Source organism: Archocentrus centrarchus, chromosome 20 (assembly GCF_007364275.1).
Source record: "Archocentrus centrarchus isolate MPI-CPG fArcCen1 chromosome 20, fArcCen1, whole genome shotgun sequence".
Taxonomy (NCBI): domain Eukaryota; kingdom Metazoa; phylum Chordata; class Actinopteri; order Cichliformes; family Cichlidae; genus Archocentrus; species Archocentrus centrarchus.
Window position 1 is genome coordinate 21832171 of NC_044365.1, and position 23625 is coordinate 21855795.

A 23625-nucleotide genomic window follows, 5' to 3' on the forward strand; every position below is an offset into this window, starting at 1 on the left:
ACATTTGCGAATCCATGCCTTTTTTAATATTATCAACAGTTTGTAAAAACTCACGCAACAGGAAATGCCAAACACACAGCAGGACGAAATTAAAGCTGACGGCACTCCTCTTTCAAATTAAAATCATGACACATGTCTTCCTGTGAGCCAGATCCACAAAGAATACGGTACTCAGTCTGCGTTTCTATGTATGGACCTGAGCCGCTTATTACCTCATGGGAACGCTTTTTAGTATAAACCTAGTTTGCCATCTAGTGGTCCTGATTTGAATCACAAGCATGGTAAAAGCTGGGATATTGCCACTCAGCAGGAATGAAATTTGAGCAGTTAACTCTTTATCACTTCTTAGTGTTTGCATTGAATGAGGAAAACAAACATCACATGTCTGCTCTTCTGCCTTTGTGCTCATGTTTTTGCACGGGCTCATTCCTGCAGAGTATCAAATTGCACCATTTAACACTTCATCTGTAATCACAGATCTATGGAGTATAATCACTCTCTCTATTTTTAGCCGCCGAGCCTGTGAGTGAGCCCCCGTTCTGCCAGTCCCTCTCACTCTTAATGAGATTTACTCTTGGCACAAGGAGCAGCGCAGAGCAGACAATGGAGATGTCTAGACGAGCCACATCTAGGACACAAAATGGTCTTTCATAAGTGGCAGCAATAACAAGGGCAGCAGCAGAGCCAGCATAATTATGACAACATTTAAACAGTGTGAAAATCGGCTCTAAATATATCCCCACTGCAAAGGGCCTTCACGTTTACTCATTCTGTGTGCCTGTAATTTTAGGACACAAATGACAACCCTGCTTATAAAAGCATCAGATAAATAAATTTCTCTTCTTTCTTTTGTGTAAATCTGAAATGGAGTAGCAATAAATAAAAAAAAAAGTGTTAAAATATGTGAAAAAGACTGCAAAGAAAACAAATATTTTTTGCTTTTTTAGAATTTGATGCCAGCAAAATGTGTCAAAAATCTTGGGATGGGGGTAAATAAAAAGAAACTGGAATGTAATGCTAACAAAATGGTGGAACAGCTCACAACTAATTATGGTAATAGCATTTAATAAAGCAGGACAATCAGAAATACACCAGCAAATAGCTTTAAAAAACAAATGAAGGTTTTGGAGTGGCCTGGTCAAAGTCTGGACTTAAATCAGATTGAGATGCTTTGGCACGACCTTAAACAGGCTGCTCCTGCTTGGAAAACCCTCCAATGTGGCTGAAATAAGGGTGGCACAACCAGTTATTAGGTTTATGGTACAATTACAACAGATGTGACTGCAATACAGGAAAGAAGCAACATTTATTTCAACTGTGGTTTGAAGTGGTTTCAGTTTCTGCACAGTAATCAGTTAATGCTATAACATATATGGAATTGACAAAAAAGAAAAAGTCAAAAACAGAGACTGCATTTATGTTTTTGATACATGCTATGGATGGATGAGAGGACCGTATCTCATCACCTGCAAAACATTTTAAAGTAAGTTTTGATTTGGTTGTTGAAAGATTTTAACTGTGCATTTATTTTGTCATCATTAAACCTGGTGTGGAACAAACATTTTGGCATTAGATAAGATCCCTAAAAAGGGTCGCTTCATTTCTGTCAGAATATATTTAATAAAAAGTCAATTCACTACAGAAAGAAAGAAAACTCAATTTGCTTGGAATGTACTTTTATTTCAGTCACAATAACTGGGTTATGCACTGTAAACAACGGTTTCATCACCACAGCCGAAGGTTTACATGAAACTTAAAGTGAAGTGATACCTGAAATGGTTTCAGGTATGACTTCAGCAGCATCACTTCATGCCTTTGGACGCTGCAGAGCTCCAGATTTCTTCGCACTCTTTGCTCACCACCAGTTTGCCGTCATCAGTAAGTTGAAGGCGGCACGTATTGCAACTGCCTCTGGCAGAGTTTGTGTGCCACCTAGGTGTGTCACTCTTGTTGTACATGACCAGGTTGGAGTCACCCTGCATGCACAGGCGCACAGCGTCTGATCCTGCAGTGTCTGAAGCCCACACAGGCCTCCAGGCGTAGATGACAAAGTTACCGTCGTCCTGCAACCATAAAACAGACACATTATCAGACTTTTGTCTTCACACGTGGCTGGTAAACAAGGGTTTTCTGAGTTTCTGGACTGACGATATTTAAATTACCCACCTGAAAAATGGCCTTATATTCCTTGTTGTTGGACACCAGGAAGTCTCCTCTGCGGAGCTCATCATTTTTGGACAAGAAGTTCCTGCTCATTGTCCTGATAACAGAGGATATTGTGATGGTCTTTGGTCTGTGACCCAGTGTTTTCTATTGTGGCCTTTCAACATCAGTTATCTCTCTTTAATTCTTAGTTTACTTTAATTTTGCAGTTCTGAGTTTTGGTATCCCTTTGAGAGAGTTCTAGGTTGGGCTGTTTCCATTCTTAGGATTCTAGTTGTAGTTATTTATATTTAATTATTTATCTGTGTTTTCCATGTTATTCCTGCATCCCAGTGTTCCTGTGTCCCCTGTCTCAAATTTCACATTTGGTTTTACTTCCGTGTGTTTCTCTGTGTACATTCCTCCCTGTGTTGTGTCACGTCTGCATTTCTTTTTCCATTTGCTCACTTCCCATTTCATTTTGCCACTCCTTCGTTTTGTGTGCATTGTATGCAGTTTTGCTTCCCCTTGTCTTATTAGTGTCACTTAGTTGACCTCTTCTCCCCAGCTGCTCCCACTCTCCCCTCATTACCTTTTGTGCATTTATTGTCTGCGTCCTTCTCAGTTCTTTGTCATGTTGTTGTCAGCTTCTATGTGCTGTGTGCTCCCTTGTGTTTCCTAGTTTCTTCTTGGTTAGTGTAGTCCTTGCTCCTGACCACCCTGTTTATATCTGGCTTGCCTTCCCAGAGTTTAGCAGCAAATGAAGCTCTGTGTTTCTTCAGTCTTGGCTCTGAAGTCCTGCTTTATTGTCAAATTCCTGCCTGCCACACAGCACTACATCACAGATATAAGTGAGAGTGCATTTCCTAATCCTATGCCTGACCTGAGAATGAGTCATTTAAAAACATCAGTAATGTATGAATCCATAAGTCAGTAGAGAAATGTGAAGTACTTACAGTCTTGAATGTTTCACACCAGTCAGTCTGTGAGCAGAAACAAAGTGATGAAATTGAAAGCAAATCTTTCCATCTTTATATCATCCGTACTGGGGGTGGAGAAATGGTTTCTTCCCTTTTACAGTAAATAGAAGGCTTTTCCTGGTAAGTTTTCAAGTCAGGATGTTTTCTTCCTCAAATTCATTGACAGGGTTTAATTGTTATGCATTTAAACTCTTAGATCACCTGTAATAAATGCACATTTTAAACAACACAGGATTTTTTTTAGATTCTCTGGGGGAAAAAAAGCACAAATCTGCTGTTAGAATCATTTCAAAATAAGAAAGATTAACTAACTTCATTTTATTGTTTGTCAAAAAGAAATGCTTGCAAACAATCCATGGGCATATTTCTCCCATCCCATCTTCTTCATAATCAAAAATAGCAGTTTAGTTATAAATGCACTGTGGGACGCGAAGGGCGGAAGTTACCCCTCCCTACCGCTCCAGGCTGCTCCCCACTGGTCGTCACTGCCGCCCCTGGGGTGTGGGTGCCCATGGGTCCCGGGGTGTGTGGCCAGATGTCTCGGCGTGGTTTTTGACCTGCTCCCTTGGCGGCTGTGGCCTGGGGGTGGCTTGGGCCTCTTTGGCGTGTGGGGGGGCTCTGCCGGGTGTCGGGCTGCTCTCAGGCGCTTGGGGCCTCGGGGGCTGCATGCTCGGCTCGTGCTGGGGGTGCCGGCCTGCCAGGGGGGTGGACTGCTCGTCGCCTCTGGCTCTCTGGACTCTAGCCCTTTGACTGTGGGGGCTCCGTCTGTGGTCTCCCTCCTTCCTCCTCTGGGGAGTGCACATGGTTACCATCGGGATGTCTTCTGAGCTCCTGGGCTGTGGATGGCCTGGGTCCTCTGGGTCCTTCCCTATTTGCCTCTGGATCGCGGCGGGCATGTTTGCAGTTTCTTGCCCTCATTATTGAGTACATTGCATGACAGAGGCACATACACACACATTACTACAAACAATAAAATTGTATGTGTGTGTGTGTGTACTGTATATGTATGTGGGTGTATGTATGGATGTGTGAGTGTGTGTGAGTATATTTACTTTTCTTCGATTTCTTTTTCTTTTGTTTCTTCTTTCTTTTTTTTTCCCTTTCTTCCTTTTGTCTCCCCCCCCCCCCCCTTCTTCTCCCTCCCACCTCTTGTTCTTGCCCCTTCCTTGTTGCCTGTCAGACTTGGCATAAAAAACTAAATAAAAAGATAAATAAATAAAAATACAAACATTAACAAGAATAGCCTATAGAAAACATATAGAGCTGTTTTTGTTAAAGCAAATATGTTTGGTACATCAGTGCATTCGGATCATCATTCCGATTGTGAAAAATGCCAGACATAACAGGCTAAAAAAAAAAAAATGCACTTTTGTTTTGATTTTGTTGACGTGTCTCTTATAAGTGTTATAATCACTGGCACTGGGTGCAACACTTTCAGTTGGGGATTTTCTAATATTTAGTGTCTGAATCTTAGTTTATTGTAGTTTTTGTAGTTTTATATCCTTTCAGAGAGATTTGGCACAAAGGCTCGTCTCACATTTGCCAAAACACATCTTGATGATCCCTGAGAAAGTTGGGAAAATATTCTGTGGACTGATGAGGCAAAAGTTGGACTATTTGGAAGGTTTGAGTCCCGTTACAGCTGCATAAATCTAACATAGCATTTAATAAAAAGAACATCACACCAACAGTCAAACATGGTGGTGGTAGTGTGATGGTTTGGGGCTGCTTTGCTGTTTCAGGTCCTGGACAACTTGTTGTAATTGATGGAACCAGGAATTCTGCTCTCTACCAGAAGGTCCTGAAGGAGAATGTCTGGCCATCGGTTTGTGTGCCGACACTCAAGAGCTCTTGGGTTATGCAGCAGGACAATCAGAAATACACCAGCAAATAGCTTTAAAAAAAAAATGAAGGTTTTGGAGTGGCCTGGTCAAAGTCTGGACTTAAATCAGATTGAGATGCTTAAACAGGCTGCTCCTGCTTGGAAAACCCTCCAATGTGGCTGAAATAAGGGTGGCACAACCAGTTATTAGGTTTATGGTACAATTACAACAGATGTGACTGCAATACAGGAAAGAAGCAACATTTATTTCAACTGTGGTTTGAAGTGGTTTCAGTTTCTGCACAGTAATCAGTTAATGCTATAACAACAAAAAGTCAAAATCAGAGACTGCATACATGCTATGGATGGATGAGAGGACCGCATCTCATCACCTGTGAAACATTTTAAAGTAAGTTTTGTTTGCTAAAACCTGCGAGTTTTGTGTTTTCAGCATTCCTAACAATCCTGCAGGTCCTCATTGTTAGGAATCAGTCTGCTCCATTGAGTGCATGAGATCATGGTGTCATGATAATGCTGTGGCAGGCAAGGTTGGACCCAATATGCATGATTCTCAGACAGGACTGAACATAAAAATGGGCTGGACAGGTGCCAGAGCTACACATAAACCGAGGAGCATGGTGACAAACAGGTGAGGAAACACAGATGACGACACAACAACAAACTGACACAGACTGAGGACTTAAGTACAAACACAGGATAATGAGAGGATCGGGAAGTGGTGGAGACACAGCTGGGAATAATCAAACAAGATGAGACCAGGAAGTAAACTAGGTACAAGACAGATGAGACTAAGACTACCAAAGTAAAACAGGAAACACTGACGCAGACACAACACAACACTGGGAACAGGGTGTTTCCCTGTTAATATAAAGTCAATATAGTCAATATAAATAACTATAACTAATAACAGGACCTATAACCTATAATGAACTATAAACTATAAGAAAACTGACATAACAACCAAGGCTCCAAACAATGAGCAAACTTAGAAACACAATTAAAAGAGAACCTAAAGGAAAAACACAAAACGCTGGGCACGAGGCCCATGTCCATGACACCCAAGTGTTTCAAAGATTTTAACAGTGCATTTATTTTGTCATCATTAAACCTGGGATTGCTCCCTTTGTTTTACTGTTTGCTTCATTTCTGTTTTGAATCAGAACATATTTGATAAGAAGAAAGAAAACTCAGTTTGCTTGAAATGTACTTTTATTTCAGTCACAGTTAACTGGGTTATGCACTGTGAACACTGTGGTTTGATTAGCACAGCTGAAGGTTTACATGAAACTCAAAGTGATGTGAAAAAATGGTTTCACGTATGACTTCAGCAGCATCACTTCATGCCTTTGGACACTGCAGAGTTCCAGATTTCTTCAGACTCTCTATACACCACCAGTTTGCCGTCATCGGTCAGATGAAGACGGCATACGTTGCAGCTGGGTCTGACGGAGTTTGTGTGCCACCTAGGTGTGCCACACTTGTTGTACATGACTAGGTTGCAGTCTTCCTGCATGATCAGGCGGAAAGCGTCTGATCCGCAAGTGTCTGAAGCCCACACAGGCCTCCAGGCGTAGATGACAAAGTTACCGTCATCCTGCATCCATAAACCAAACACATTATCAGACATTGTCTTCACACATGGCTGGTAAACATTTATGAGCTCCTGGAATGACAATATTTAAGTTACTCACCTGAAAAATAGCCTTATACTGCTTGTTGTTGGACACCAGGAAGTCTCCTTTGAGGAGATGATTATTTTTGGACAAGCAGTTTGTGCTCATGATTCTAAAAACAGAGGATACAGATGAGATCGCATCCACAATTTTCATTTGAAAGCATCAATAATGCATGAATCCATAAGTCAGTAGAGAAATGTAGGGTACTTACAGTCTTCAGTGTTCCACAGCAGTCTGTAAGCAGAAGCAAAGAGGTGAAATTCAAAGCAGACCCCTCCATCTTTATATCATCTGCACTGGGGGTGGAGTGACAGTCTCTTCCCCTTTACATTAAATAGATGGTTTTTCCTAATAAGTGTTTATAATTTCAGGGTTTTTTCTTCCTGAAATTCAGTTGCAGGGTTTAATTATTATGCATATCATTACGCAACTCTTATATCAGCTGTAATTAATGCACATTTTAAATGACTCTGGCAGGATGTTCTTTACATTCGCTGGAAAAAATACAATTAATAATGTACTTATTTTGAAATGGTTTTAACTTCATTTTATTGTTTGGCAAATAGAAATGCTTGCAAACAGTCCATGGACTTTAAACACTTCCTGATAGTGTGTATAAAATGGTAAATGGACTAGTTCTTATATAGCGCTTTTCTACTCAGATATGAGCACTCAAAGCGCTTACACAACACGTTCACATTTACCCCATGCACACGCATTCATACAAGCACTTCCATGATTAATTAATTAAGCTAAGTGCTTTAATCGTCTAACATTCACTCACATTCATACTCCGACGGAACGGTCGGAGAGCAACTTGGGGTTAAGTATCTTGCCCAAGGATACATTGGCATGCAGCCAGCAGTAGCCAGGAATTGAACCACTGACCTTCCGATCAGTAGGTGACCTGCTCTACCTACTGAGCTACAGCCACCCCAACCCAAAATTTGGGTTGGCCAATCCGTCAAGTCCGTCAAGCTGGAGTTTTTAATATATTGCTCTGTAAGGATATTAAGGATAACTGCAGGATATTTTTCTGTCCCACCAAATTCATGCACAAAATAGTAAGACAGACATCTGTAGTACAAATGTCCTGAGACAAAATATAGTTGTTGAAAAACCCTGAAATTGGCATTTTTCTCTTATCCCATCTTCTTGATAGTTGACCTGCATGTCAAATACAGCAGTTAATTTATAAATCCACTTTTTTGTTTTGATTTTGTTGACATGCCTCTTATCATTGTAGTACCATTTTTAACATCAACACATTTTAAAGAACACTAAGTGAGATAACCATAGTAAATGCAAAATGTAGTTTTTTGTCTTGTGAGTGGTGTGGCGAGCAGGGTGGACCCAAACGCAGAACTCCAGAGGCAAACTGAACTTAAAAGGTGACTTTATTGTAGATAAGTGAAAGTAAGCAGATGAATGGCACTGAAACAAAAACTCAACCAACCAGACAACAGGACAAAACCACACATTCATGAGGGAGGACGCGACAAGGACAGTGGGAAACGCAGACAATAAATACACTGGGAATGGCAAGGGAAAACAGGAAACAGCTGGGGAGAACAGGTGGACAAAATCATACTAATGAAACACAGGAAGCAAAACTCCACACAACACACAGGGAATGCAAGACTGTCAAAATAAAACAGGAAACACCAAACAAGGTACACACAGACTTAACACAGGGGGCTGGCACAGAGGAAAACAAAACATGGACCAAGGAACAGGGAAAAAGACAGAAAAACAGACACAGGGGAGACAGGAACAAAGGGAACTAGAAAGCCACAACTGATAAGGCCAGAACTAAGATGAATAAGGAAGATCAAAACAAAACTAGAAAACAACAAAACCCAGTGAAAACAGAACTAAACAGAAAATGCTGGGCATAAGGCCCAGAACCATGACAGTTTTTAAATGATGATTTCATGGATTAGGGGACATTTCTTTGGGGGGGGGGGGGGGGGGGGGGGCTGTTTAAGGTCATGCCAAAGCATTTCTGTAAGACTCGAGTCTAGACTTTGACTAGGTCACTCCAAAATCTTCCTTTTGTTTCTTTCTTTTGTTTTGTTTTGTTTTTTGAGCCATTCAGAGGTGGACTTGCTACTGTGGTCTGGATCACGGTCCTGCTGCATAATCCAAGCTTTAGCTACAAGTAACAACCTGATGGCCAGACATTCTCCTTCATGATTTTGTTCTGGTTTCTTTAGACCTCCTGGATGAGTCATCAATGAGCTTGTCATAGTTTTGGTAGGCCGGCCACTCCTGGGAAGGTCCACCACTGTTCCAAATTTTCTCCATTTGTGGATAACTGTTTTCACTGTGGTTCACTGAAGTAAAAAAAAAAAAAAAAGGCCTTAGAAATAACTTCGTTCCCTTTCCAGACTGATAAATATCAGTCTGTTTCTTTAGATTGTTGCATGTCGTGTTGCTTTTTGAGATCTTTTAGCTTTTTACTTCACTTTGTCAGACTGGTCCTATTTAAGTGATTTCTTGATTCAGCAGGTCTGGCAGTAATCAGGTCTGAGTGTGGCAAATGAATTTAAACTCAGCTTTCCAAAACATGTTAATCAGTTAATTTGTGATTTAACAAGGGAGGCAGTTTCTTTTCCCCACAGGGCCAAGTAGTTTGGGATAGCTTTGCTCCCTTAATGAATTAAATCATCAATCAAAAACTGCATTCTATTTACTCAGTTGATCTAACAGCTAAAAAAAGTTTTATCTGAAAAATGTAAGTGTCAAATATGCGGAGAAAGAAATCAAGAACTGTGTGTGAAACCTGTTACACAAGCCTATTTAGAATGGAAAGCAAAGAGACAAAACAGTGAGTGACACGACAAAGAGGAAGTGGCATGATCAAGTTGTGTGTCAACACCATGGTTTGACTAAAGGTTGGCCCTCTTTGACATATTTTATATTTTTAGTCTTTTCTAGTTAGATTTGCTGTGTTAGTCCAACTGATGCAACCCTGTTACCCACATTACCAAAAGATGACAAGTTCATTTCAAAGTTTCCTTTCTTTATTTACATAAATACATTTTTACCCCTGATGTTCACAGTGCTTTTGATTCAACAGCTACATCTTTTTCTGAGAAAACACTAATACCAGCACTAATTTGCAACAAAAGGAACAACATTTTTGTGGTTCTGAGTATTTTTTTGTTACATTTATGTCATAGTCTACAAATAAAAGGAACACTGTTTAGGGATGTAACTTGTGCAAACCTCTTATTTGAATTTTAACCATTTTACCCTAACATTTTAAATGAAATAATCAAAAATGTTTTTTGTAGCTCAAGGCTTTAATCTGTACTCTTTATAATAGTTTGGATTATAGATTATTTTCATATCAGTGACTAATGAAAAGCGGGGCAAAGTAAATTTGAAAAGTTGCTCAAATTAATATAAATAAAATCTTATCTGAAATTAATGGGTATCAGTGTGATGGTGACTATCTTTAACCTAATGGTCAGGGATTTATTAATCAATATTTTTAAAATCTACTTTCTCAGGTTTGGGAGTGTTGGTAACAGGGACGCACCCAGCACAGCAAACAGCAGCTAAAACTATTTCATAAAAAGTCACCTGATAGATCAAATTTTTAATGGTTTCTTTTTTAAAAATTCATCACAAAATCTTAAATTTAAAAAGGGTCTGTTTTTTTTTTTTTGTTTGTTTGTTTTCAACAATTGTTGTATTCAAACAAACTAAACAGCCAACAGGAACAGAAATTTAGTTGAGCAACTGTTGGATGAGGTAAGTGATTGGTTAACACAAAATAACCAAACAAACTTGCAAAGTCAAGTTTACTGATGATTTGGTCATAACATGAAAAATCGAATATTACCACAATGACCATAAACACAGTAAAGAGTATGGTGAAGCAAACTATAGTGTGGACACTACCATTCAACAACAACACATTCAAACTTTAAACTGAACAGTAATATTTTTGACACATTGAAGCACATATCCATTTTTTGGGTGTACAAGGGGCACGTGGCAGCTGTGGCAAGGCTTTGATTGCACCATAAATACCACAAACATGGGAATGAGAAACTAATGAGGGCGGGTCAGAATAAAGCAGGAACCAACATGGGGTCATCAGTCCAGTGACCTCACTGTTAACTGTTGTGAATTAGGTGGATAGTAACTTTGCCTACAGAACAATTTGATGGCACTCCTGTCACTCTGAGCAAAATCCTTCTAGGAGTGAATCTTTGCAATGGCTCTGGGCCTGTGTTTGTGCAGTTGAAGGTCCTCTCTAAATGAATAGGGATAGTTTCACAATTTCTCAGCTTCATTAATGGCTCAGCTCAGAGTGCTGACAAGATCAGTGTCTCAGCTCACACCACAAGTGCACTGAACATCCTTTAATGCACATCATGCAAACAATCTGGTCTTTTTGATCTTTGAATGGTCTTCCTACAGTGTTTTTTAATGATGCAGGACTACATGGGGGCCAAAAAAATTGGGAAGGATAGCAATATTAAAGGTTTTGTTGGATGACAACATACTATATTTCCGACCAGTAATAATGTATTGTTGACACAAAACCCCAAGACACACCTGGACTTGTCTGTGCCACAGCACATCATTTTGGAAACCTTTGGACTAACGTCCAATTTATTCAACAGATAAGTTCATTACAAAACTTTAAAGCTGTAAAATCTCATGACTGTATCCCGTAAGGTTGTAACTCTCAAAACCACATTTGTGGTAGCTGTTGCTACAGTACGTCAGTAGGTGTCTCCAGACACACGCAGATGCACAAAGAATCAGACACACTCACGAAATGAATAAAAATATCTTTTTATATCTACACCACATGAAAATACTTCATCAAGGGAATCAGAAATACATTAATAATTAAAAAGAATGAGAAATTGGTGAAAGGTGTCTAATGGCCCAGATCACTCATCTATAACCTCTGTGTTAATTTGGATCTCAGCTGCACACCTTTAAAGTTTAGTGACTGTATCCTGCACCTTTGCAGCAATATTGACTTGAAAAAATCTGTTTAGTGACAGAAATATAAACCTGCCAAAGCACTGCTACCTTAATTAAATACAAATTTGCACACAGAACAAAAGAGGGTAAAAGAGAAACTCAACATTGGCCAAAGATTTTGATACTTGTTCCACGCTGAGAGGCATTAAAAATCTTTATTTTTGTTATGCTTGCCACTTGTTAACAATCCTTTGTGTTATACAGCAGCATGGAAGCTGTAGTGTAAAAAGAAAATGTACATCCAGAAGTTGAGGTGCATAGCCTCATCAAAGCTAACTAGAAAGAAAATGGAAAATCTTTTATATGCTTTAATAACCTCACCGCAATACACAAGCATCACTTCATGCCTTTGGAGGTTGCAGAGCTCCAGATTTCTTCACACTCTCTGTTAACCACCAGTTTGCCATCATCGGTCAGTTGAAGGCGGCACATGTTGCAGCTGTCTCTGGCAGAGTTTGTGTGCCACCTAGGTGTGTCACTCTTGTTGTACATGACCAGGTTGCAGTCACCCTGCATGCACAGGCGCACAGCGTCTGATCCATAGGTGTCTGAAGCCCACACAGGCCTCCATGCGTAGATGACAAAATTACCGTCATCCTGAGGCAACCATAAAAAAGACACAATTAGACTTTTGTCTTCACACGTGGCTGGTAAACAAGGGTTTTCTGAGTTTCTGGACTGACGATATTTAAATTACCCACCTGAAAAATGGCCTTATATTCCTTGTTGTTGGACACCAGGAAGTCTCCTCTGCGGAGCTCATCATTTTTGGACAAGAAGTTCCTGCTCATTGTCCTGATAACAGAGGATATTGTGATGGTCTTTGGTCTGTGACCCAGTGTTTTCTATTGTGGCCTTTCAACATCAGTTGTCTCTGTTTAATTCTTAATTTACTTTAATTTTGCAGTTCTGAGTTTGGTATCCTTTGATAGTTCTAGGTTGGGCTGTTTCCATTCTTAGGCTTCTAGTTTTAGTTTTAATTATTTATGTGTGTTTTCCATGTCATTCCTGCATCCCAGTGTTCTTGTGTTCCTTGTCTCATATTTTGTATTTGGTTTTACTTCCATGTGTTTCACTGTATACATTCCTTCCTGTGTTGTGTCAGGTCTGCATTTCTTTTTCGCTGTTTGCCACTCCTTTGTTTTGTGTGCATTGTATTCAGTTTTGCTTCCCCTTGTCTTGTTAGTGTCACTTAGTTCACCTCTTCTCCCCAGCTGCTCCCACTCTCCACCCATGACCTCTAGTGTTTATTGTCTGCATCCTTCTCAGTTCTCTGTCATGTTGTTGTCAGCTTCTACGTGCTGTGTGTTCCCTTGTGTTTCCTAGTTTCTTCTTGGTTAGTGTAGTCCTTGCTCATGACCACCTTGTTTATATCTGGTATGCCTTCCCAGAGTTTAGCAGCAAATGAAGCTGTGTGTTTCTAAGTTCAGTCTTGTCTCTGGAGTCCTGCATTGCAGTCAAATTCCTGCTTGCTACACAGCACTACATCATAAGTGAAAATGAGATTGCATCCACAAAGTGCATTTAAAAGCATCAATATTGCATGAATCCATAAGTCAGTAGAGAAATGTGGAATACTTACAATCTTGAATGTCCCACAGCAGTCAGTCTGGAAGCAGAAGCGAAGTGATGAAATTGAAAGCAGACCCCTCCATCTTTATATCATCCACACTGGGGGTGGAGTGATGATCTCTTTCCCTTTACAGTAAATCATTGACTTTTCCTGGTAAGTGCTGATGCCAGGATGTTTTCTTCCTTACGCAGGGTTTAACTGTGTCATGGTCCTGGGCCATGTGCCCAACATTTTGTGTTTTGGTTTCTTTAAGGTCTGTTTTCATTGAGTTTCTGTTATGTTCCTAGCTTGTTTTGGTTTTGATTTTCCATGATAGTTTCCTGCCCTGTGCCTCTGTCCTTTGTGTTTTTGTATTCAGTGCAGTTTGAGTCTGCAGTTTGAGTCTGCATTTCTGCCACCATGCTCATCTGTTTCCTGTTTTACTTTGACACTCCCTTGTTTTGCTTCCCCTTGTCTCCATCCATCCATTTGCTTCCGCTTATCCTGTTCCTGGGGCTGGAGCCTATCCCAGGCAAGAGGCAGGGTACACTGTGTTGGCCAGCCTGTCGCAGGGCCAACACAGAGAGACAAACAACCTTTCACACTCACATTCATGCTCTTATTCACACCTATGGGCAATTTAGAGTAGCCAATTAACCTAACCCCAGTAAGTGCAGGTCTTTGGACTGTGGGAGGAAACCAGAGCACCCGGAGGAAACTCACACAAGCACGGAGAGAACATGCAAACTCCACACAGAGAGAGGGAGAGGCCTGGGCCAAGGTGGAATTGAACCCAGGCCTTCCAGATGGCATTCTAACTGTGAGGCAGCAGTGCTAACCGCTGTGCCACCGGCAAGTAAATCCCCTTATCTCATCTGTGTAATTACGTTAATTATGTTAATTTACAAATCCACTTGAACTTTTTCGAAGATTTGAGTCCCGTTATATCTGCATAAATCTAACCCAACATTTAATAAAAAGAACATTACACCAACAGTCAGGCATGGTGGTGTCAGTTGCTCTGGGGCTGCTTTGCTGCTTCAGGACCAGGACAACTTGTTGTAATTAATGGAACCATGAATTCTGCTTCAAAGGTTTTGAAGTGGCCCAGTCAAAGTCTAGACTTAAATCTGATTGAGGTGCTTTTGCATGGCCCTAAACAGGTTGTTCATGATTGGGAAACCACCAATGTGACAATTAAAACAATTCTGCAAAGGAGAGTGGGCCAGAATTTCTCCACAGTGATGTGAAAGACTCCATTGCCAGTTGTCTTTAATTCACTTTTATATATTTGATCTGAAACATGGAAAAGTAACAAATATGCAAAAAAACAAAACAAAAAGCTGCAAACTCAGGATGGGGGTAAACATTTTGTCACAGCACTGTATTTTATATTGTGAAACTTCAAGCTGGTTTTTTTGGCAAATGTGAGACGAGCCTTTGTGTTCTTGTTGGTCAGCAGTGGGTTTTGTCTTGGAACTCTCTCATGGATGCCATTTTTGCGCAGCCTTATTGTTGAATCTTAAACTCTGACTGTACCTGAGGCAAGTGAGGCCTGCAGTTCTTTAGATGTTGTTCTGGGTTCTTTTGTGACCACCTGGATGAGTCGTTGATGCAGTCTTGGAGTAATTTTGGTAGGTTGGCCACTCCTGGGAAGGTTCACCACTGTTCCAGGTTTTCTCCATTTGCAGATAATGGCTCTCACTGTGGTTCACTGGAGTAAATAAAAAAAACCTTAGAAATAATTTGTTCTCTTTCCAGACTGACAAATATCATTGATTTGTCTCTCAGCTGTTTCTTTCGATTGTTGCATAACGTGTTGCTTTTTGAGCTCTTTTAGCTTTTTACTACATTTTTGTCAGACAGCTTCTATTTAACTGATTTGTTGATTCAACAGGTCTGGCAGTAACCAGGAGTGTGGCTAGTGAATTTCAACTCAGCTCACATTTAATTTGTTATTTGGCAAAGGAGGCAGTTACTTTTGTGGATTTTTTTAACAGGGCATTAGAGCTTTTGCCACTGTTTGTTTGCTTTTTCAGTTCAGTCCTTGTGTAATTTGGCTCACGTCAGCCTTTTTCTCCCTGTTTCCCTTCCTTTAGAAAGGCTTCTTGACAGCCAGCCTTCCACTGAGACCATTTTTTATTATGCTTCAGTGAACAGTAGCTGTTTTAGTGTTTTAGGGCAGGCACTTCTTTGTCCAGTTTCCTCACTTTTCTTTTAAGGACACACTGCACACCATACCAAGAAATGCAAAGTTTTCTGCTAATAGCTCTTTATCAATCACATTGATGGGCCAAAAATACTATTTTATGCATGTCAAATTGTGTTATATTTAGTATTTTTGTAGATTCTACAAAAGAAATGGGAACAAATTAAGTGTTTTTGCAATAGGCTGCTAGTAACAATGTGTCTAAAATTTAAAAATTGTTCTCTGCTAAGTAACACTAATTCATCTCTTGATTTAGGTGCCTTTTGTATGTTCGAATGATGTTAGTGTTAAGTAACGTAGCAAAAAAACAAAACAAGCAAAACCATTTTCTGTAAAAATGTTTGGTTGTAAGAACTGAACTGAAAATGAGTGAAAAAGCAGCCAGTGTCAAAAGAAAAATTTTGAATGACCTCCATAAAGCCTGGAGAACTATTGCTCAAGGCCACTTAAATGTTATAAGAAAGTCTGACTCATTGGAAGCAAAACATAAAGAAATGAAGGAGAAGTCAAGATTTTGCAGAGTACTGTACTTCAGACAGAAGTGCAAACTACACTGAACTTTGAGTTTACAAACCTGCTAAGAGGTCCTCTTTAAGACTCAGTAAAAAGGGTCTGTACTTCCCACCCATCCTAATTTGTAATTTAATCTGAACTATTTCATTTCTGCATTAAAAGAGCGACTGAAACAATAAATATTTGCATTATTAATTGTTGACATATGCTGTGTAATACACCATGTGTCAGCAGCACTGCAACATCTGATAGCGGGATGCATGGAAGAATTAGCAGTTTGGTGGTACTTTACACTTGCTACGTGCTTCTGTGCGTGTGTTTGACTTTGACTTCAGTGGAAACTGTGGCCAAAATGAGCTGAAACCACTAAAAAGATGATGCAAAGTTGTTTACTCAGTTAAAATTGTGCAACTTCACCCGTCTCTGTGCAATTCTCTGTGTTGTTTAGCTCTGGTACCAAATGGACAGTATAGTTGTCTGAGATCAGCTCAAATGATCTTAAAGGTGAATTGTACCCGTACTTGTAGTGCTCATTTTGTGATAATGCCACAAAAAAGCAAAACTGTCTGGAAAGATGGGCTGGGCGTACAGTGCTCCAGTGGATCCTACTCATTCCTGCATGCCTCCATCTCACCCTATTCCCAAGCACCCTCCTCTGTCACACCAACCTTCTACATGTCCTCCTTCATGACATCCTTGAATCTTCTCTGTGCTCATTCTCTTTTCTTCCTGCCTGGCAGCTCCATATTAAACATCCAATATATCCACTATCCCTCCTCTGCACATGTCCAAACCCTCTGAGTCTTTGTCTCTAAGCTGCTCAACCTGTTTCATGTGAACCTTATAAATAAAGAAACCCTCAGTGGATTAGACACAAAAAGATGATTTTTAGACACAAAAAAATCCTATGGTCGGAACTTTTGCACCATAAATACCACAAACATGGGAATGAGAAACTAATGAGGGTGGGTCAGAATGGAGCAGGAACCAACATGGCATCATCAGTCCAGTGACCTCACTGTTAACTGTTGTGAATTAGGTGGATAGTAACTTTGCCTACAGGACAATTTGATGGCACCAGTTAGTCTGAACAAGCCCCATCCTTCTAGGAGTGAATCTTTGCGATGCCTCTGGGCCTGTGTTTGTGCAGTTGAAGGTCCTCTCTAAATGAATACGGAGAGTTTCACAATATTTCAGCTTCATTAATGGCTCAGCTCAGAGTACTGACAAGATCAGTGTCTCGGCTCACACCACAAGTGCACTGAACATCCTTTAATGCACATCATGCAAACAATCTGGTCTTTTTGATCTTTGAATGGTTTTCCTACAGTGCATGGAGGCCAAAAAAACTGGGAAGGATAGCAATATTAAAGGTACTGTATTTCCCACCAGTAATAATGTATTGTTGACACAAAATCCCAAGACACACCTGGACTTGTCTGCGCCATGGCACATCATTTTGGAAACCTCTGGATTAATGTCTAATGTATTTAACAGATAAGTTCTCATCTGTAAAATCTCATGACTGTATCCTTTAAGACTGTGACAATATAGTGTGGAGAAAAAAAGGGACTCAAAACATTTGTGGTAGCTGTTGCTACAGTGAGTCAGTAGGTGTCTCCAGAACCACGTTGGTCGGCACACCAGATGCACAAAGAAGCGGACGCACTCTTGAAGTGAAGAAAAATATTGTTTGATATCTACACCACATGAAAATACTTCATCAGAGGAATCAGAAATGCATTAAAAAATTCAAAAGAATGAGAAATTGGTGAAAGGTGTCTGATGGCCCAGATCAGACAGGTCGGAGTATGAATGCGTGTGAGTGTTAGTTAATTAAAAAAAAAAGCACTTAGCTTCGTAAAAATGGAAGTGCTTGTATGAATGGGAGTGCATGGGTGAATGCAAACAGGCTGTACAGTATAAGCGCTTTGAGTGCTCATACTGAGTAGAAAAGCGCTATATAAGAACTAGTCCATTTACCATTTACCATTTACCATCAGTCATCTACAAAGGCTGTGTTAATTTGGATCTCAGCTACACACCTTTAAAGTTTAGTGACTGTATCCTGCACCATTGCAGCAATATTGACTTGAAAAAAATCTGTTTAGTGACAGAAATATAAACCTGCCAAAACACTGCTACCTTATTTATACACAAATTTGCACACAGAACAAAAGAGGTTAAAAGAGAGACTCATAACTGGTGAAATAGCTTTTATTTTAAGATTTTGATACTTGTTCCACACTGAGAGGCATTAAAAATCTTTATTTTTGTTATGCTTGCCACTTGTTAACAATCCTTTGTGTTTTAAAGCAGCATGGAAGCTGTAGTGTAAAAAGAAAATGTACATGCAGAAGTTGAGGTGAATAGCCTCATCAAAGCTAACTAGAAAGAAAATGGAAAATCTTTTTTATGCTTTAATAACCTCAGTGAAGGTTTACACCCTATGATGGTGTCACACAAGCATCACTTCATGCCTTTGGAGGTTGCAGAGCTCCAGATTTCTTCACACTCTCTGTTCACCACCAGTTTGCCATCATCGGTCAGTTGAAGACGGCACATGTTGCAGCTGTCTTTAGCAGAGTTTGTGTGCCACCTAGGTGTGTCACACTTGTTGTACATGACCAGGTTGCAGTCACCCTGCATGCACAGGCGTGTAGTGTCTGATCCTGCAGTGTCTGAAGACCACATGGGCTTCCAGCCATAGATGACAAAGTTACCGTCATCCTGAGGCAAAAGAAAATTGAACTTAATGTCATCAGAATGAACACATCCAAACACTTTGCTCATTTTGCACACGTATCACGCATCGTTTGCTGATATGTGTCTTAGGTTACCCACCTGAAAAATGGCCTTAAACTGCTTGTTATTGGACAGCAGGTAGTCTCCCCTACGGAGCTCATCATTTTTGGACAAGAAGTTCCTGCTCATGATTCTGCAACACACACAACAAAGCAAAATTCAACTTATTAATATAAAACACAGAAAATGCACCAACAGTTTGTTTCCACATTGGTCTTCAGTTTGATTTATGTGCATTACTGAAAACTTTTCTTATCACATTACTTCATTAGAACTTCAATTCCTTTGCACAGATTTATCAGAAAACATCAATATGAATTTATACTTACGGGCTTGAATGTCTTCGACCAGTGAAACAGCAGCAAAGTCGAGAAAAGTGAAGTGTGAAAGGCAGGATTCACATTTTTATAGACCAAAGATGAGGGCGGTTACAAAAGGTGAACAGGGGGCTGAGAAAGGGGGTGCTCACCCTGACATTTTTATAATCTTTTTCTAAGCTTTAAAAACTTGACATGGTATACTTTAATTACTCTGACCTTTGCATGTTGGCAAATCAGTCAACATTCTTGCACAGAGATGTCTGATGACGCATCAGGCAACATGCATGGTCATGCTTTCCAGGATTTTATGTAATTTTCCTGTAAGAACAAATCCTTTTCTTGGCAGTGCTGCTCTGTGCTTCAGTAGTTGAAAAGTATGATTTTAAGGTGCATACACTATATTGCAAAAGTATTCATTCAGCCATCCAGAGGTCAGAGGATGCTGAGGTACATATTGTGCAGAGGTCACCAACTTTCTGCAGAGTCAGTCGCTACTGACATCCAAACTCCAGGTGGCCTTTAGATTAGCTCGAGAGCAGTGCATCGAGAGATTCATGGAATGGGTTTCAGTGGCTGAGCAGCTGCATCCAAGCCTTGCAGTACATCACCAAGTACAATGCAAAACGTCACATGCAGAGTCTAGTGCAGGGGTATTCAACTCCAGGCCTTGAAGGCCGGTGTCCTGCAGGTTTTAGATTTGTCCCTGATCCAACATACTTAAATAAATGGCTGAATTACCTCCTCAGTATACAGTCATGTTCTCCAGAGTCCTGCCAATGACTTCTATATTTGACTCAGGTCTATTGAAGCAGACATCTAAAACCTGCAGGACACCAGCCCTCGAGGCCTGGAATTGAATACCCCTGGTCTAGTAGATACCACCACTAGACTCTAGCACTTTCATGCATGAACTTTCTGCAGAGTCAATCACAAATCTAAATAGAAAGCACACAGCAGGTAAACCAACATTAGCGATGATTACACTGACAAGGACACGACAAACACAAAAGCAGACAATAAATTCACAAGGGCTAATGAGGGGAGGGACAACAGGTGCAATCACAGCTGAACATTATTTCAGAGTTGAGACAAGGGAAAGCAAAACTAAACACTAAGTGCAGGGAACACAAGACTGTGACAATAAAACAGGAAGTAGCTAAACATGATATACGCAGACTTGACACATATGGTGACTGGCACACAGAGGGAATCTAAACCTATGACTAAACAGAACCCAACTACAACACATAGGCTGACATAACACGGGGAAGCAACTAAACAGGGAAAACACAGACACCTGAAACACAAACATTGAAGAATTGACACAGGAGGGATAACACAGACATCGACACACAAGAACACAGGGAGACAGAGGAGGAAAGACACAGGAACACAGAGACATGGGAAGCGAAACCAGAATGAAATACAAATAATTATAACCAAAAACAGAATAGAAATCTATAACAAACCAAGAAGCTAAACTATACAAAAACATTAATAAACACAACCAGAAATATAGAAAAAACAGAACTTCAGTAAAAGAACTCAAAACACTGGGCCAGAGGCCCAGGACCATGACAAAAAGGTGTAAATAAAATATCAATTCTTTTAAATATTTTAGTTCAATTCATGCTCAGATTAAGTAAATAACCTGGGTTGAATTATTGTGGAATATGTAGTTCACTGGCAAGTATTGTTATTACAGTAGCATTTGCAGCTTGATATCAGTGTGTATTGTTGGTTTCTTGAACTGCCCCCCCCCCCCCCTCCCCCCCAAACTCAAGCCCTGCAGGTAAGTATTACATAGGAGAGAGTTCTTTGTGTGTGGACAGGTTTGCATGATGAGGAATTTGACCTTTAAAGAATCAGGATTCCTAACAAGTTTAAACACACCATGGATAAATGTCAGATAAACTGCAGGGATGCATTATTGCAGTTAAATGAACTACAGCTTTCCCCCTCTTTTGATTATATGTTACACATGGAATCTGACTTTTAAAAGCACACTTGATCCGCAGCAATTTCCTAATGCTGTGAACCTGTTCACCCATATGGCAATAAAAACCTTCTGATTCTGATTCTGATTCTGATTCATACATTGTTACAAGTGAATAGTAACAATTAAAGTGACACTACGGTTGATTATGCATGCAACGGCTTAACTAAGATAGCTTGGTAGTGATTCAGAAGAGCCAACTCGCAGCTATTTTATAGCTTTTTGGATGTACTTGTCTTGCAATGAGAAATCTCTGTTCAGCTGATACTCAGAGCCAAAAGTGGAGGAGCGCCGCTGTGGTGTTCTACCAGTGTTGTAGTCAAGACCACCTAACCAGAGACCGAGACAAGACCAAGACTTTTAGCATCCAAGACCGAGTAGAGACCAAGACTGAGGGAGGGCAAGACTGAGGCAAGACCAAGACTAGTGTTCCATGCTACATGACACAATAAAATGTGAAACACGATCAAAATCACTTCTCAAATTGGTCTGAAAGATCCACATTCCCATAAAATCACCCTGATATTAAACACTCACAGCTCAAATAAATATAACCGTCTTTGGGTGACTTCCATCATTTATCACAGAATGTCAAACAATTTTTCATAGTTAATCAAAATAGTCTTTAGTTTTCTCTGCCTTTCACAAACAATACATAAATTTACGTTGTTTTTAAACCAACAACAATCTTTGTAAAAATGGGTGCTGTTTCAAAACCACATAGCTAAATGTGTAAAACTGAAAAAATGGCAAACAATCATCGACTGTAAGAACTAAAGCCACAAGTTTCTCTGTTATACAGATTAAAGCTGCAGTATGTAACTTTTATAAAAAATCTGTTTGTTACAAATTTGTTAAAACTGTCACCATGTCCTGACAGTATGAGACAGATAATCTGTGAAAAAAATTAAGCTCCTCCACCTCCTCCCTGAACCGCTCCTGGTCAAAAACAGGCAATCCTCGTGTATGCACTGCTCAATGTAGTGGTGTGCAATACTGCAATTTTGTATCGATCTGATGCCAAGTAAATACAGGGCCAGTATCGCCGATACTGATACCGATACTTTTTAATAATCATGAAGAATTTTCATGAAGTTGAACTTGTTTGTGATTTTTTTATCCTTTGGATCATTAATTAGTTAAAACCCAGGATAGAATTGGACAAAGTTTATAGGCAAGTAGAAAATATTTTATCAAAATAAAAGTTATTGTTCTGAAACTATAGAACATTAACAAAACAATTTTACCCATACATTGATGTCTGGATTTTTTTTTCTTTTGTAAATGAAGTGTATAAAATCATCATACAAGAACAAATGCAAACTTTTTGTTTTCCAGGTAGAGTGTTCAGAAAGAATAATACAAAAATGTGATTAAAAAAAATCCCTTCATTCACTAATTTTCTGGATTTTTTTCTTAAATAAACAAGGTGTACAATGAAGTAATTTAAATAATAAGAGTCTGTGGTGCTTAAGCCTTTAGGTTTCTGCGTGTTCATTTATTGAACAGGAATGACACAAACAAATGGAATAAGGAGTCCAATTATTAAATTTAATTAAGCCATTTCAAAGAGTTTACAGATATCTGGACCAGACTGCATGCCATGTCCGTGTGAGATGGCATGCAGTACTGGCACATTCTAATTCAGCTTACAGTTTCATATAGTCACATCTTATCAGTCTTGGTTACATCATTATACAAAACAGAATGTGGAAAACAGAGAATTTCAACAACAGGGTGACCTTGAAGTCTCCATTTCTATCATTGTGTTATCTCCATCAGTGTGGTTTATTGTACAGTCAGAACACAAAGTTCATGATGACAGGAACATTATAAGCTTCTGTATTTTTAATCAGTTATGTTTATCTTCCAATCAAAAACAAAATTCTCAGGGAAGTAAATGTACATAAGATATATATGTGGCATATATCATGAAAATCCCTGTGAAGGAGCTCTGAGCCGCATCCTTCACTAGATAGGTGATGAATCATTTTCTATCTTTGATATTTTATGAAGATTTTGATATCTCGAAGATTTTGTTAAACCATATACTAGTGAATGATTTGAGTATTGATTTAGCATATTTAAATGTATTTAAGGTGTTGGTGGTTTTAAAGTAATTAGTTATGGCACTTCTTAACCCTTGTCTCTTCCGAGGTCCATTTCTGATTGGTGGGGGTGGTATTTTCATGAAGCGCGCACATGAGGATACTCCACCTGACTCCCATCAACGGATTGGACTGAACCATGGAGTGTGGAAGGCAGGGAAGGGGGTTATTTTGTCATTGGGATTTTGTTAAAATGCTTTCTATTATTATTTAGATTTGTTCTAGTTTTGTTGGGATGCTCATGTTATTCATCTTAGGGTTTAATACAGGTATCTTATGAGATATTGTGTACATAATTGTAAATGTCTTTGGGAATGACTCCCCTGTAGTTATAAGGAAGGTAACCTATAAATAGAGTGTTTTTTCTGTGCTTTGGTTGGACTGGAGTTACTGTTAGGTGTGTGTTTGACCTCACTGTGTCTCACAGTCTTTTTTTGTATAATTGTTAGTAAATGAAAGACAGAG

The 23625-nt window shown here is 39.6% G+C and overlaps 4 protein-coding genes across 4 annotated transcripts; all 4 read right to left on the reverse strand.

The window, feature by feature from the left end:
- Positions 1-1659: 1659 nt before the first annotated feature.
- LOC115799499 (mannose-specific lectin-like) lies at positions 1660-3144 on the reverse strand. The gene is made up of 3 exons (XM_030756699.1): positions 3099-3144; positions 2167-2260; positions 1660-2063 (listed from the first exon to the last, which is right to left on the reverse strand). Exons 2-3 carry the CDS (start codon positions 2254-2256, stop codon positions 1803-1805), a joined length of 351 nt encoding a protein of 116 aa, XP_030612559.1. The 5' UTR covers positions 2257-2260; positions 3099-3144; the 3' UTR covers positions 1660-1802.
- A 3057-nt stretch (positions 3145-6201) lies between these two features.
- LOC115799502 (mannose-specific lectin-like) lies at positions 6202-6883 on the reverse strand. Its single transcript, XM_030756701.1, has 3 exons — positions 6853-6883; positions 6657-6750; positions 6202-6559 (listed from the first exon to the last, which is right to left on the reverse strand). Exons 2-3 carry the CDS (start codon positions 6744-6746, stop codon positions 6299-6301), a joined length of 351 nt encoding a protein of 116 aa, XP_030612561.1. The 5' UTR covers positions 6747-6750; positions 6853-6883; the 3' UTR covers positions 6202-6298.
- A 4560-nt stretch (positions 6884-11443) lies between these two features.
- On the reverse strand, positions 11444-13270 carry LOC115799500 (mannose-specific lectin-like). The gene is made up of 3 exons (XM_030756700.1): positions 13240-13270; positions 12359-12452; positions 11444-12254 (listed from the first exon to the last, which is right to left on the reverse strand). Exons 2-3 carry the CDS (start codon positions 12446-12448, stop codon positions 11994-11996), a joined length of 351 nt encoding a protein of 116 aa, XP_030612560.1. The 5' UTR covers positions 12449-12452; positions 13240-13270; the 3' UTR covers positions 11444-11993.
- Positions 13271-18132: 4862 nt separating this feature from the next.
- On the reverse strand, positions 18133-19132 carry LOC115799498 (mannose-specific lectin-like). The gene is made up of 3 exons (XM_030756698.1): positions 19066-19132; positions 18776-18869; positions 18133-18661 (listed from the first exon to the last, which is right to left on the reverse strand). The coding sequence occupies exons 2-3, from the start codon at positions 18863-18865 to the stop codon at positions 18401-18403; spliced, it is 351 nt and encodes a 116-aa protein (XP_030612558.1). The 5' UTR covers positions 18866-18869; positions 19066-19132; the 3' UTR covers positions 18133-18400.
- Positions 19133-23625: the final 4493 nt, after the last annotated feature.